Below are 16,585 nucleotides of genomic sequence, written 5' to 3' on the forward strand. Positions count from 1 at the left end.
AGTTGTAGAGGGATCTTAAACATGCTTCTCTCTGTGTTATTTCAATAAAGCTAAGATAGCATGACTTTTTGAATATTTAAACATACCCAGAGTTGTCTTTAAAAATATTACCTTTACACACTCTGATGACAGAACTTTTGACTCAATTAATCTTCCTTAGATTAGCAGAACACTAATGTTTTACATCTAAATATGTTTTCTTAAGAGCTTCTGAAATCAAGACTCATCCGGAACAATATTTTTAACTGTCCTTTCACTTTTCTACTTTATTTCCATTGGCAATTCCTTACTTTTCTATGGCATTCTTAGGATTGTCATCATTAGGAGTTATACTATACTGTACATATACTGTAACTAGGGCTTGAAGTAATGTGCTCCAACCAGCCTTTACAATATGATCAGCTATAGATCATTTTAACCTTGTGACTAGTGGGGTGGAGTGTTTGTGCTTTTTAAAAGGAATGCATGCACAGGTTCTTTAAGTTCAAAACAATGGACCTCCAAGCAGTAAACATTGAGTTTGATGAGTTAGCCCTGGACACAAGACTCGGCTAAGGTAAAAAGAAAAAGTCAAACAATAAACTGTATCAGATGAAAGGAGAGTACACCTGAGGACAAGTAGGAAAATCATGTCAGGTGAGAGTTATGTTCATAAAAAAAAAAGAAAAAAAAAATGGCAGTAGCATGAAATGAAAATAATCATTCAATCTTTTGTGACATAAAATGTGATTGTTCATGCTTCTATGAAAAAAAAGCCCTAAAAATTGTGTTATTGCTCTTGTTTGACGAGCAGCATAATCATGCTAGAACCCTGAGGGAAGCAGGCAGAATTTAACCCCAAAATGGACGATTGAAAGAGATATTATGCAACCTCAGTTTAAGTGAAATGACAGGAGACAGGGACAAAAAAGCCACATCTTTGCACCATTGACAAAGATGCAAAACTGATCTGTTAATAAAATAAGGTGACATACAAAATTTCATGTAAAGCCAGTGTTACGTCGCACCAGATCAAACAACAGTTAGCTTATGAATAACTATCACCCAATCCAGCATAACCAGCTACGCCTATCTTTGCTTGCATGCCCCAGGTATCGTTAAGGGTGCAGCTCTCTCCACATGAGGCATACTAACAGCACGTAGTGGGAGCTGTAGAAAGCAGTTAGATCGCTTGGGGCATCCCTCAGCCTATGCCCCAGTTGAAAGAGAGTAGTGAGTCACTGTGTGTGTTACTTAACTGTTCACTGAACACCAAGCTAACAAACAACCAAGGATAACACAAAAGCAAATGACTTTTTAATTAATCATTTGTCACAGGTACAGGTGAGGCATATGTAGGTTTGGCCGAAAAATTAATGAGTCATGTTACTGGCAGTGCATGCAATAACTAAGTCACTTGTTTTGCTCAGCTAGGGCACGGACTGTGTTTATAACTGGGCCTGTAGTGTGGTTATAAGTTCATTTCTTATAATGTTGATACTCAGTGAATCAAGTTTTCAAAGGCTGAACATATTTTGAGATACATTGTGTGCTGTTTATTAAATGAGTTCTCCTCTGGCTTAAGGAAAATCAAGAAGTAAATGAAGATGTATGTTAATTCCTGTAGGTTTATTAATTCACCTCATTGCAGTGTCTACAGTAAAAAACAAAACAAAACAATGATGTTCTGAAATAAGTGCTCTGCATCAGCAGGAAAGTTGATTCTACACATTCTATCAAGATGCCACAGAGGTTAAAAGGTGTAAATCCAGCTATTATGGTAGAGCTACACACCAAACAAAGATCATGTTATTTAGAGGTGTTCATTTCATGAAGTAGAAGTGACCACGTAGATGCACATGTTGAAACGCCACTCAAACAAAACTATTCAGCCTCTGTCATCGGTCACAAGAGTTATTTTAAACCTGGAACATATTTTTATATAGAAGGTGGGAATTTATATTTCAGTCAAATTAGACCCACTGAGTGTAACAACCTCTTTGTTCACAACATGGTAGCATGTTAGAGGACTGGACAGGAAGCTGGACAAGAAAAACCATCAGAGCTCCACCAATCTGGAAAACTTAATTATCAAATTGAGAAAGAGCATGATTAAAGGCACATTAATCAGCCTGTGTCTGTAAATGGGTAGCTATACTGTTACATTAAAACTACTGACAGGTAAAGCACACAGCTCATCTTCTTACATTGCAGTGTTCTGCTGGGAAAACCTGCATCACATATGGACTTTACTTTGACATGTGCCAGCAAGTTAAATGCTTTTGCAGCTCAGTAACACTTCTATATGACAACAACACTCTCCTACAGTTGCTCTCTCCCCCTGCAGGATGGTGGTGGTTCTTCAATCTGATGTCCCTTGTGGGAGGCAAGTACAATCCTCAATGACCTGAACTACAAACCAGAGGGCCCAAAGTATCTATAGCTCTGTCTCCTATGATGTTTACACAATAAAACCAAACAATGGCTGGCAGACTTAATTTTCACAAACTTACAGTCAAACATAACAGTATATTCTCATAATAATGTCAAATAATTTACATTTGATAGCATGTTGTAGCATGTTGTGTCCATCTTGGCTATCATGTTTTTTTCAGTTTGGGCTGCTGAAGTGGGTTCTTTCAGTTGCCCAAATTTAACAAAACAGAGAGTAGCAGGCCTCACAGACAGTTAAGCTGACAGCGCTCATCAGGGCACAAGGCTTCATGGATTTCCTGTTAACAATGCAAATGCAGTCACACTATTTGGTTCGTATCTCAGCAGTTGTTTAAAAACAGATCTGCAGAGACAGCGTTCTTTTAAATTTTAGTGCAAGTGAATTTGTTATACAAGACTGGAGCACAGGAGATCTTCAATGTTAGCCTGGAAAAATAAATCAAGTAATGAGAATACAGTCAGTCATACAGCTTGATTAGATGTTGAACCATTTTTTACTTAATAAGCATAAAGATCAGAAAATGGCTTCTGCCTCTATTCATTCCCCATGGCTCACATTTCTTTACACACAGCAACATAGCTCAACAAAATCTGACATGGTATAGTCTGATTGCCAAAGCTGAGGCCATGAACTCAATTATTAGAGCAGCTTGTGGATCAGGTGTATTCTGCAGCACTGGAATACTACATTTTTGTCCAGTGCTCTTCCATAGAAACTACCTCCTGGACAAAGAACCATATCTTGTGAATTGTGACCTCATGTGTTCACAGATGCATCTATGATTAAAGCTGGTTTACAAATATCTAATGGCCTGATTCATCTTGGGGAGAATTGGTTTTTAAATTAACATTAAGGTTCCCAGACTAGCTCAGGAACATTTCAAAGAAGATCCTTGGCATTTTAACACTGAAGACCTGAAAGCTGAATGCAATAAAACTAAATTCAACAAATAGAAAATGCTGAAGTAGCCCATTTACACATGTAAAATAAAGCAAACAGTGTTTAAAGTATAAACTAAAATCAATATAGATTCTCTTTGCAAACCCACTACAATCATATTGTGTTGAGTTTATCAATCATTATATAATTTAGAGTAACAACCAGGGTCCTAACCTCAACACTGTGGCACTGTTCACAACTAATCTGAGGATTAAATCTGGTTTGCTCTGACATCTGAGCTGTAGTTTGCATTTCCACTAAAACTGGATCCCCCTAGACCATTCAAATTTACTCTGACTTATTCCTTCTGTAATGGATCAGAGCCATTTGAGCCTGGACAGGTAGTTTGATTTAAAGTGTATTAACAGTTTGTCTGTACTGTAGGCATTAACGTCCCCCATCAAACTTGTGATGAAGTCAGAAAGTCCCATTATTGTTTGTTTACTTTTCAAAGAAATAAAATTTAAATAAAGATGTTTTGAGTATGGTGGTCAGCACAGTTGTTTCACAGAAAGAAGGTTTCTAGATGTTTTCATGGGTTACCCAGATGAACACTGCCAACCAAAAGTAAAAATACAATTTATGGGCGTTCAAAAGCTTTGTTGCTTTTCCCACACGCTGCTGGAAAGTTTGGAGGTTTATGTTGCTCAGACATGAACAAAGCTGAACCAGGTTGGGCTCCTGGGGCAAATTAATCAACCTAATTTAAATCCTCTTTCACTTGAAAAATTACCTGTAAAGTAAGGCAGATGTCATCCAAAGAGGGCAGCACCATAAGAGTATAAGGATGATGGCTTTGGTGATATCTAAAGTAAACTTGTTGAATCAAACCATTTTAATTTTGTCTTTAATTATAAGAGATGATCATTATAAGGGAGACACATTTTCCCACCAAGCTACCATTGCTGACTCCCAGATGAGAAGTGAGACAGTTGATCCAGTTCAGCAAATCTGTACAGACAGACAGCTTTGTAGGAGTTTAACTATGAGCCAGAAAGGTAGGAACTGCTGTTGGGGTGAACTCTCTGTGGTACTCTTTAATGTACTGCAGCTGAAGGGCATTACCCCAGGGTGCCTTTAAAGAACCTTTTCCCTAAGGGGAAGATATCCACAGATGATTTGTGGTCTGAGCTGGAGATCTCCTTCAGGCTGACAGCAGTCTGGTTGGGGATGTGCTGAGTATCGGGAAGGATGTGGTCACAGCCAGTCTGACTACAGAATGAGGTAAAGACCATGACAACTCATAGAGACATTACACTGAGCATGTGGAAAGAGTCTTCACTGGTCATCTCCACTATCTTCAGCAGGTGAATTGTCTTTAGGTTGCTAGTCAGTGAGGAAGATTTGGTATGAAGCCATTTATTTAGAACCTTCAGTGACAAGCATCAATAGCTGTTATGGCCTCTTCATATGTAACATTTGCTGTGGGTCATAAATGTGAAACAGCATCCAAATCCACCCACTAGAATTGATCTCATACAAGCCTGCTGAGTGAAAAACAAATCTGAGTTACACTTTTTTAATGCAAAATATTTAAATATAACCTCACATTTTAACTATAGGTAGTGTGTATATAGAGTAGACAATAACATCAATACAAAAATGAACAGACCTGACAGTAACATAAGAAACAATGCTAACTGTACGATTAATCACTGAGAGCAGTGAACAAGTTTCATAATACACACGGCAAGCCCAGTTGTAGGACCATAGTGTGGGACTGATAAGAAGGCTGGTGTTAGGTTTCAACAAGCTCAGCAGCCAATGAAGAACAGGTTCAGGATCTTTACTGAGTACACCTGTATTAATGTGCACACACGCTGGCAGTTTCCATGACAGAGAGGATCTTGGAGGGAGCAACAACATACCAGCAGTGCACCGAAATACCTCTGAACAACAGCTCATTTAAATGTAAGTTACATTTCAGTCAATACCTTAAATCTATACGTGCTTCAAAATATTGCATTTTTTAAACTTTATGCTAAGTGTATTTGAGGCGAAAGTTTGCAATGTTGTGGATTGTAAATGCTAAAAAGAAAAAAAAAGAAAAAAAAAAAAAGAACCAACAAACTGTTGGTGTGATGCAGACAAGATTTCTTTAACAGAGTAGAGACTGGTACCTTTTGTTGCTCCATAGAGGGAACATAACTACAGGTCACTCACTCGCTCTTGTTTGTTCTTTTCTTTTTTAAGTGTAGACAGCAGAACAAGAGAAGCAGCAAGAACTAACATGCTGAAAAACTAGCCTTGCTATCCTGGTATTTGTGCAAAAGTGACCTTTGATTTAAATTGAAGTCCTGCACCTGCAAAGAAAAGCTTGTAAACCTTCCACTTATGAAGCACGACTGGAGCAGCAGTGCATGACAGCTTGCACGGACAGGGCAGCTATGTTAATTTTGTTTCCCTACAGTTAATAAACTTTATATACCTTGCACGTCTTCGAAAGCACATAACAACCAGGCTTGTGGAAGAAACAACACACTGCCAAGGCAGTGAAGGCCTATTTGCACACCTGTGCTTGGGAAGGCACACATGAACCTGTCAACCAGTGTTGATATCATTATATTTTGAGTGGTCAGATACAGCTGTTATCACAAATTGACATAACTTTTATTGCAACATACTGTTTAATTAAACTGCTAAATAGATAGATCTCATTTAGTTATAACTTCACTAGTTTCAGGAAACAGTCTTGAAAGCTGTTACAAACAGAGAAATGAGGGATTTTCCTCTTTAGCAAAAACTTGACTAAGAACCAGCTGTTGAGGGGCACGTTTTGCACTGAATGAGGTTGCTGTAAAGTCCCCTCGTAGGTGAAAATAAAATTGCTGTCTTAATGTGGGCAATGAAGCATCAGCAGCAGAGAGCTTTTCCTGTTAACAATTGCACTGCCGTGCTCTGTCAGAGTAGGCCTGTAGAAGTATTGAGTCAGTTTGTGACTTCTTGGGGAAGAAATAAAGGAAGAGGCTCATTAATATAATTATAAAACCTTTTTATCAACTAACGGAGTACTCTATTTCGACAAGTCCAGTCTTTTACCTGTATGGGTAAGTAACTTGAAACTGAAATATACCTTTAGGTCTGATATAACAAAATCCACATTCAAGAAATGGACATTTTTATGGTTAATAATGTGCTTGATCTTTTAGTCCATCTCTTTTTGTTGTTTTTTGTTTGATTTTAACAGTTTTTGTTGCTGTTTCACCATGTAGAATTATATTTGAGTTGTTTAATCTGTCTGATTTTAGGTAAGAGTCACATATTACAGATTTGGCTGTAAACAGCAACGGTACCATTTATGAGTCTGCGTCAATAACTGTATTTTTATTATCTTGAATAGGCAGTTGACTTTCTAAAAGAAATAAGTCCTTTTGAAAAATGACTTGCAACACACAAGTATCCCGTACCGCACTTCCTGTCTGTGTATAATTGTCATGTCATTCTCTGAGCTGAAGGACTTTTTTTAGCTAACACTTGACATAAATTTGCTTGTGTAAGGCACGAGAGCTTGAGATTTTTAGAGAAATTGACATTTGAAAACCTTCAGTGTGGCTGAGACACATCCGGTGATAGTGCTGTTAACATAACAAAGAATAACCGCTTTGTCTGCATCTGATAAAAGGTAAACTAAGCTGTACGTGTCCTGTATGTCTTAAATTTGATTGTTGATGGTTTGGTGCACAGTAGAAGTCTGAAATACTGCTGTTTTGATAACAGCAAATCATTTTGTTTTATTTACATCTGTGCGTGTTCACAGGCGTTATATTTTTACACACATTCAGAGGGAGCAGGAAAATACAGGATATGTGTTTCCAAGACGTCAGCTTGTCATTGTCAGGCACACACTCACATCCTCTTAGCTGTTGCACCGGCCCCATGCTTTAAAAAACTCTGCCTCCAACCATTTATATTGGACACAGCGTCTTACATTTTTGTGCTTACTGTTTATCTATTATGGACTGCTCACTGGTATGCACAACACTGACTGAGGTGAGTTTGATTTATTATTTTAGTTTTTCTATTAGCTTCCTTGTAACTTTGTCGCGCAAATGAGACAGGGGTGTGTGCTATATAAATAACTTTTGCATTAACCTCACTTAAATAAACAGCATCTGCAGAGTTGGCAGAGGAAAGTCAACATTTCAACAAGAATTTTTTTTTGTCTAAAAAAGAGGTGTACACTTTTAAGACTGAATAGCACGGAATAACAAAACACCTCTTCATTGCACTCTTTTCCTCTTTTTTATTGTGCTTATTTTTCTTAAACTGTTTTATTTCTCCACCACAGAAATTCTGATCTCTTTAGCTGCAAGTGATTATTGCTGCTGACAGTCGTGTTAGTGGTGTGTTTGAGCAGAGGGTTATCTGTGCAAGCTGATAGGAAGGAGAGCCTCTGCGATGACATGTAGTAAACCACTGTGTGTACTTTGTTAAAGACTAGATTGGATGGGTTAGAAGGAGTGAACGCCTGTAGTTCAAAATTGACCATGGTAAATAGGAATTAGGGGTTCTTAGGTCTGTTAACATTACCAGACAGGTGCGGTGTTGTGTGTTAATTTTGTCAGTGGGAAACTACACTGCTGCACGGGAGGAAGTTGAACAGAAATAAAACTCACCATCACCCCCACCTCTCTGGGAATACTACTGTATATTTCTGTCTTGCAGCAGAGCACTATAGTTCCATGATTTGTTGATTTCTTCATTTACTGTTTATGATCTCTTAGCCAGAAGGCAGCTGGCATGTCTGCTTTATGAGCATGCTGCAGGTTATTATATGTTGCAAATTGGGTTTTGGTATGAAAGAGCAAATTCAAATGTACAAGAATATATTACCCAATTTGAAAAATAATACAGGCGTCAGGAGCCATTTGGATACAGAGGCAGTGGACTGGGTTGATAAATATTTGCAAATTGGATCAGCTTATTATTTCACCCAAAGCAACTTTGAAAAGCAAATTGGATACAGAAGGGGCTGTTATTTGCAGCTTCTTAGGTTGGATGCGTTTGGAGATTTACTTCAGCTATTCAAGAGGCCAGAACAGCCCACACACACTACAATCCGCTTCCAATCAGCCTCAGTTGTGTGATTAACATCTTTCTTCTAGTATTATCAACCAAAATAGTTCTTGATGCCGTTTTAGCATGAAGATAATCCTATAGACCGGTTTGTGCCCATGTCTATACAGCCCAGCATGGCGGACATTTGTCTTTGCATGGCAGAGCGTAGATTTCAGCTGCTTTAACATTTATAGATGAGATTACAGTAATTGACATGTTTTCTGAAAATTAGATAAAAAAATGTCTTAAACTTTACTGAAAGAGGGAAGTGATGTTTAGTTTAATTTCTTCCTTCTTCTATATCTCTAACTTAACCTTTTCTACTTGCGGTAGTGATGATCACAATCCACTTCCTCAAACTATAGTAATAATATGGAAGTGGTAAGTTAGTGACATTTTTTATGGGTTGCAAGATGAGTGTCTGGAGGATTGCTGTTGTCCCTCAGAGCCCTGTATGATAATCTGTACCCCCACAATGTAGGTCACTAGAGTTGTTTCCTCATTGTCATTAACTGCAGAGGAAACAGGGACACAATGTTCATGGCTAACAATGAGAAGGAGCCCACATGTGGCACAAAGGTCAATGAGAGAGCTCCCTTTTTGTTCACGATCAAACATGACATCAGTGAGTATTGGTTCCTGATTCCAAGCCAATTTCAATGGCTCAGCCTGAACCAGGAGCCTTCGTCCGGGGCCTCCACTAGAAGAGAGGTCATTCTCATGATTCCCCATTTAAAAATATCAACATGCACATTGTGTTGAAAACAGCTGGCGCCTTGTTTGGCGTGCTAAGAACATCTGTGTTTCACATTTGCTGTACTAGGAAAGGGAGGTAGGTTTTGTTTTGGGCCTTGTGCCATGAGGAAGTTGTCATATTTTTCCTTAAGAATAACGACACACTTGCACACAAGAAACAACAGCTACTCTCTTTATGGGCCTCACTGATTAAATTAACTCTACAGATATGGTTAAATTCAAATTAAATTGAACTCATATTGTTTTCTTTCCCTAAAAGAAGAGATACGTTGTTACTTGGTAAGGGGGAAATAACAAAATAATTCATTTATTTGATGCATTTTTGTTTTGCAAGTGAGAATCTTTGTGGAAATTTTTACTTGCTCAACTGGCACAACACCTGGGCTTTCCATGGGGAGGGTAAAATGCTGAGTTGACACTTGCTGCCAGCTGAGTGTGACAATTTCTTGAACTGGTTTTCTGCTGAGCATTATGGGAATTTTATCATTCTGACCTTCTTGTCATCAACCAACTCAGATTACAATCTACCATAGCACGTCTGGTCATAAACTAGTTACAATAGTGCAAGAACTGGTTGGATGGGAATTTGTAGTTTTCTACTGACTAGCACAGTGTGATCCTGAAACTCAAAGCACTAGCAAAGCCCCAATAATAGAAAGACTTTCTGCTTTCCATCACAGCCCATCTCTAAACCAAAACATGAAGATTTCTCTCACATCAATGACTGAATATTATTAGTAGATATTTTTAACTTGGGTCTCGTTTCCCCTGCAGCATTTGAAGATGATGCGATTGCTGTTTCTGTGTCTGCTGCTACTGCCAGCTGCAGCCGGTATGTTCTTATCTAACACATCTAATCAGGGTCTATGCATAACTGCATTAAGCTGTTTTCTCAACTACTTACATATGCATATGTATTACAATTTCGCAACAACTCAAAAAGAGAATGAAAGAAAAATATCTGTTCTTCTATACAACACATGAGCAAGATGAAAAAACAACAACAACACACACACACACAAAACAAACAAACAAAACTAAATGAAATAAGCAACAGCATGGCTGTACCTTCTTGGTGGTAGGATGAGCCAGAAAAGAAGAACACAGGCATGCACTTACTGTAAAACATATAATACTATATTCTGTAGCAGAATGGTTTTCATGTTAACAGAGTAAAACTGTACATCTCATTGCAAATGTATAATAATTTAAACAATTCTGTCTTTTTTGCTTTTGCAGCACTTTCAGAAGAAATTGAAGAGTCATCTGGTGGCGGTATGTAATGCATACGTTTGGGTAAATTTAAGGAAAACTGTAGTTTTAAATTTCAACTTCTCACTCATTTGTGCTCAGGTTGTTTTCTTTCTTTATTTACAAAAAAACAAGCAACATAAATAGTAACATCAATTTAGAGATTAAAATATCTGACACATAAATACACTTGATTTTTTTTTTCTTTTTTTTGGATTAAGCATTTACTGCAACTGCCGCCACACCCATAAACCAATAAAGAGACTTTGCACTTTGCTTTTGGAAGAATATTGATGCTTTGGCACATAACAGATGTTAAGACTTATCTGACTGTGGTGACAAGCGCTGACAGTGATTATTTTGTGTAAAGTTTTAGACCTGGTTCCATTCACCTGGATTAAAACAGTTAGTTGAAACAATTCCCAGAATTGTTTTTATTTCTTTCTCAGTATTTGCCTATTATTTATTATTCAAGAGCACCCAAGGAGACAATTTACACTAAAAAAGATTTTTATTTGGTCATTTAACTTCAGTTGACTGCGTTTCCTTGAACCTCATAAATATGTGATCATGTACATAGTATGGATGTAGTAGAAAAACTAAACAGAGTTCTGTTTTTGCCCTCAGTTTATTTCTATAATTTATTTTTTATATTGCCTTGGTGTTCAGTGTGGAGGATTGATTCTTGCTTATAGTTTTAAGCTTTTCACTATCAAACCTTTTGGCCTTACCCAGACTTCATAAAACCTCCAATCGATAGCATTGCTGAAAGATTAAAACAGTCAGCTGTATAGCTTGACTGCTGCACAATAGAAAAACGTCTACATGGTTTGAAACTGTTGCCAGTAAGAATTTGTATTTTTGTCATATCTTAACAAGCATCTCTTCTCTTCATTTGACAGAGCCGGATGATGAGGATTACTTAAGAAAAACGTGTAAGTTTTTTACATCCTATCAGCAGATTGGAGACTTGGATTGTGCAGTTTCTTCTGTGTCATGAGAACAAACACTGTAATGACAGCTGTCCTGAGGAGGCTATGTGAAGGTTATGGCCCCTAATTACTAACAGCAAGTCAGCATTGTATACAGGGTGTTCCAGTCCAGTGAGATATGTGGAGAGCTGTGGCCCCTGTTGGCTTTTACCTCCCCCCTACTATTAAACCCTGAATGGAATCAGTTAGCTCTCTGGAGGGGCACTGTGGATTCTGCTGAAAGGCCAATGAACATGTGGACATCTCTGCATCCTGCTGGTCATCTAATCAACATTGGCATTCTCATTCTCTCTCCATGCCTCTCTGTCACTCTTCATCTTCACATTGATGGACATTTGATAGAATTACAGATCTGTTTGGAGCAAGGGTGCAGCTTACCGGCTGTTGGAGAAGCAGCATCTCTGCAAATGGCCACAATGCTCTCTCAAAAAACAAAACAAAACAAACAAAAACAAACAAACAAACAAAAAAAAAAAAACTCTCTTCCTCTGTTTGTATAACTCAATACATTATTTAAGGAAACTGCAGAGTAGTCTTGCAAGGGGCATTACATTTAAGGTAAAATGTGAAAATTTTGGAGAAATCTGAGTAACTGACTTGTTTTCCTTTTATCACTCAGTTGTTCCAGATGTTTCTGGCTCAATCCAGGATAAAACTACAGGTGCGGATGAAGCCTCAGGTGAGATTATGTTTAGCAGTAATATGGTTTAATGGTATCTTTTATTTTTATGGTTTTTATGATATTTCATGTTTTTGGTGTTATGGTAAATGTTCGTTTTCAATGAATATACTGATTTACAACAAAACTATATATGTCTTGTCTTTTAGATCAGGTCACTCTGATTGTTATTGTTGTGGCTGCTACAGTGTTGGTTCTTTCAGTCGCCGCAATAGTTGGTAAGTGCGCTGCTTTGTTGAAACACAGTATAGTGAAATGTGAACTTTACATTTCCACAGCTGACAAATGAACTGCGTTTCAGTGCTTGCTGGGCACCACTGTGGTCCTTGTGTGCCATGTAAAGCTGTTAACACCTAAGTAAATAAGAACTTTTCTCTTGTACAAGCATGACGTTATTCCATTTTTTTCTTTCCTTCCTGCAGTCATAATGTTAGTAAGACGGCACATGCAGAATCGGCAGCAAGGGTAAGATCATTTACATCTACTTAATCAGAACATTTTGTTTTTCTATGTGTTTCACTGTCACACTCAACAAGAATAGCATACACATTGTCTCTTTTAGGCCTATTTGTGAGTGTCTTTTAAAAAAATTTGGATTTCACTTCACACTGAGTCAACCTCCCAGTGACAGAACCAGTCTGGTTGGTAACAGTCTTTCTGTTGCCATTTTAAATTTTTTTTTTCTGCACTACATCATCCAAATTGTCAATATTAACACCAGAGAAAAACAGTCACTTGTAAAAACATCATCATCCACCCATTTGAGCCTGCCTGGACTTGTGCAACAATTAGTATTACAGCTCGTGTCTTTCACAACTAACATCTAACACTCCCCAGCCTTCCATTAAACAATGGCTTTAAGATGGTGCCGCTGGGTCTGTCTGACCGAAAAGACAGGACCCAACTTGTTTCAAATCTTACCTCATAAACTGAGTTATGAGTACACAACTGTACTGTACTTGAAACTACAACAACCAAATAAACAAGGTTTTGGCCTCTTGACAACAGTCAGACTGCAGAACAGCCCAAACCCGTTATACAGACTGTCACTCTTGGCATTCGACCTCCCTTCTCCACTTAACTGCAATTTGCTCTTAAGGTTTTTGCAGAGTAAGTGGATGCTTTTGTCCTGAAGGTGTGGTATAATAACACGACTTGGGTCAGAGGGGTAATGGAGTTCAAATTAGTCTCCGGAGACCCCCAAAAACAGGGCGAACAGCCTTTATGGAGCAGAAACCCAAGTCAGTCTGCAATAGTTAAATTCCTCTGCAGGATTACTGGCTGCCTCGCGGGGCTGCAGTCAGCTCTGGCAGTGTTTGGTGCGGAATGATCGCTCTGTTGAAAAGAGGCTTAATCACGCAGCAACCTCTGGCTTGTTGGATCAACAGTTCCCTGCCAGGTTTATAAGTCCCACCTGGGGATGAGCTGTGTTTTGAGGTGATGCAGTCACAGTGCACCTGTCAAAGCTCTGCAGAATCAGGCAGACATACAATTTCCTGAGTTTTTGCCAAACAGGGATGTTGCTTGTATTTTTATTATTATTTTTTTTCTTACAAAAACTGAGGAAGATCCTAAAAAATAACAGAGTTCTGTCTCACGCATCTTCCCCCTTCTGTTGCTTGTCCTCTTTCTCCTCAGGATTTACTCAGTGCCTATGGAGCAGGACCAGAAAGGGGCCATCTAGTTCCCGACAGAGCATCATCCATATAACACAAAGCCGAGAGAGGAGTGATTATCAGGAGTGATGCATGAAACTATGTTATCTCCTACGCTGACTCAGGACAGTTAAACTTCTTTGCACAGCAACAAACCTCTTTTGCTTCTCACCACTCAGTTCATTGCTCATTCCCACACAATCTCATACAGACATGAAATGCAGTATGTTTTTCTTTTTGCCTTTGTACACTTTTGTCTTTGTCCCAGCCATTTGTACTTTATATACACACAATTTAGCCTGGGACATTTGGAGCACATTCAAACCTTCTAATTGGATTCTATTTGAGGAATCCAAATCAAAGACGGTGAATATGGCTTGAAGCTGCTTTTGTTAAAATGGATAATTTAGCACAGCCAGAGCTCATTCCCCCCACTCCCTCTTTTTAACACCCTCAAAAAGAAAATTATTCCCACCAGCTATGCAGCGAAACTGTATTTGTGTTTGATTTGGTGCATGTGGAACAGACCTGTCTGTGAAATGGTCGTTGAGTGAGACAAACCATGCTAATCCACACTAAGCCAGCTCAGCACTCACTTTATTCTACTATTCACTTGTCTGACATCCTCTGTTCCTGGCCCATTAGGAATGATGGGAAGAAGCACAGTAAGAAAAAAAAAGTTCCCCATTGTTCTAACCAATGTAAAATGGAAACAAGTGGAAATGGCCACTGAGCACACCCTCATGCACATTTAGTGCTGCATATTAATCGACCACCATGAGTGATGATGTTTTCATTTCCCCCTCTTTTTCATTTTGAAAGGCTCTCGTTTTAGTTTAGCGTGTTGTAAATGGCTCTACGAATGCTGTTGAGAGTTAGATTAATGCTTCCCCACACCAGTAGAAGAACGCTTGGTGTGAGAGAGAGGGGTGGGAAATATAAAGTTAAATTAATTGGAATTATTGGGAAAATGGCAGCTCTATTCATAGGGAGCGCATAATGTGCTCCATCTACTGTTCTACATAAGTTTTCAATCAACAACCCCATTCAAAGGCCTTTTTTTGTTGTAGACAAATGTTTAAGAGGGAAAATGATAGACACATTTTGACAGCTTCTACCAGCATGGAGCTAAACACCTGATTTGTCAAAGCAAGATCTTATTTTTCTCATCCACTAAATGTTGCAACATCTTGCCAAAGGGAGACAAAAACTTGGCTGCAATCCAGCCACACCTGACAGCAAAATAAAATTTGCAGTCACCTATGTGTCAGGTCGCACGTCTCTTTGCTAATTTAAGTGTCATCTTCAAATTTATGCTGTTTAATAGCTTTAGAGACATATCAGCAGATTATTTGTGCGTTTGTTCATACCTACAACCGCACCTACAACATGTGTTATTTCTCTGATTGTAGCCCTGCCCAATAAGCCTTTAAGCCTTTACTTTGTGTCAGCATTTCAAAGAGAGGACTATTGGACAATAATTGCATAACAAAACATTTCAATCTTCTTTTTTATGTGTAAGATACACCACCTGACTACCAAAAACATCAGTCAGCTGGATCACCATTTGGCTTTGATTACAGCACACATTCGCAAAGTCGGATCACAGAATAAAGTTTACTCCATCCCATCCCAAAGATTCCCAGTGGGGTTGAATCTGGACTCTGCTGCGTAGTTAATGTATGAAAATGATTTCTCATGCTCCTTGAATCATTTTTTCACAATTTGACCCTGAGATATTGTGACATTATCAAGAAAATAATATTCACTGATGAGGAAATAACTGGAGATATTGTATGCTCGGGTAGGTAGCTAACCCAATTTTCAAGGGAGCTTATAAAGTTATTTAAACTTAGACCTTAGATCAATTAAAGCAAGCCCCTTTGCTTTTAAACTCCACATGGTTAAATCCAGGCTATGTATATTGATATTTACTGCTTTACTGAAATTCACTTCAAAAGTATTTTCTGAAAAGTAGAAGGTGAACATATGTGTACATAAACCCAAAAAGAGGGTTGGGTTCACGCAACTTTATGCATGTGACCAAACATGACTGTTACTCTTGGAAAGCCTCTCTTGTGACACTACTCATGCCCTCAAAGTGCAACACATGTAGCTGTTGAACGTTTTTTTCTCCTGCAGGCTACCAGTCAGAAATATGTCCAAATTTTGACTAGTAGTGTATGTGGAACTCTGATATTATGCTTTCTCTGTTAAGGCTAAAGACATTGTCTACCAAATATATAAATACAATCTATTGTTTGTACTTACCGAATTATGCATTTGCATTGTTTTCAGTTTAAAGTAAAGAGTAATCTTGTAAAAAGCTCAACAAGTTTAAAGGTAATGTCCTGTTGGGGCAGAAACTCTGTTATTAGCCAAAATGTGTATGTAAAATCTGTTTTTATTATTTAGTTTTACTCAAATATAACAATTAAATTTTAATTTTATGTTAAACGCTACTGTTTATATATGCACTTTTCTATCCAGATTCATGCATTTTTAAGGCAAGGACATTGACTGGGGTTTGTCCTCATATAATCACGTACATCACTGATGTCCTGATATCTCATGAGAAAACAGTTGCAGTATGTAGCTGTATATCATGCATCAGCTCTGTTTGCAGAGCTTCTGACAGCAACTAGAATCGGGAATTCTGCTGTATGTTGTGCAGCTATGCTGATTTCTGGACTGTGTTTATTTTGACATTAAATGTGTTCTAAAATGTGCTTGGTTTCTCTCAGTTTGTTGTCTACATAATTCAAATGCCTTATGGATGCAAAGATAATGTGCCAATGGATGCTGTTTAATCTAGGGCTTT

At 38.2% G+C, this 16,585-nt stretch overlaps 1 protein-coding gene across 3 annotated transcripts; it reads left to right on the forward strand.

Annotated features, from left to right (window-relative positions):
• Positions 1 to 5,171: 5,171 nt before the first annotated feature.
• Positions 5,172 to 16,493, forward strand: si:dkey-262k9.2. Of its 3 annotated transcripts, XM_041988293.1 has the most exons (9): positions 6,632 to 7,288; positions 7,324 to 7,363; positions 9,962 to 10,019; positions 10,427 to 10,462; positions 11,341 to 11,373; positions 12,050 to 12,109; positions 12,259 to 12,327; positions 12,532 to 12,574; positions 13,748 to 16,493. In XM_041988293.1, the coding sequence occupies exons 2-9, from the start codon at positions 7,328 to 7,330 to the stop codon at positions 13,791 to 13,793; spliced, it is 381 nt and encodes a 126-aa protein (XP_041844227.1). In that variant the 5' UTR covers positions 6,632 to 7,288; positions 7,324 to 7,327; the 3' UTR covers positions 13,794 to 16,493. The 3 variants fall into 3 exon arrangements, with proteins under 3 accessions (XP_041844228.1, XP_041844229.1, XP_041844227.1); XM_041988294.1 differs by lacking the exons at positions 6,632 to 7,288; positions 7,324 to 7,363 and adding an exon at positions 5,172 to 5,284; XM_041988295.1 differs by lacking the exons at positions 6,632 to 7,288; positions 7,324 to 7,363 and adding an exon at positions 5,315 to 6,420.
• Positions 16,494 to 16,585: the final 92 nt, after the last annotated feature.

Source organism: Melanotaenia boesemani, chromosome 6 (assembly GCF_017639745.1).
Source record: "Melanotaenia boesemani isolate fMelBoe1 chromosome 6, fMelBoe1.pri, whole genome shotgun sequence".
NCBI classification, from domain to species: domain Eukaryota; kingdom Metazoa; phylum Chordata; class Actinopteri; order Atheriniformes; family Melanotaeniidae; genus Melanotaenia; species Melanotaenia boesemani.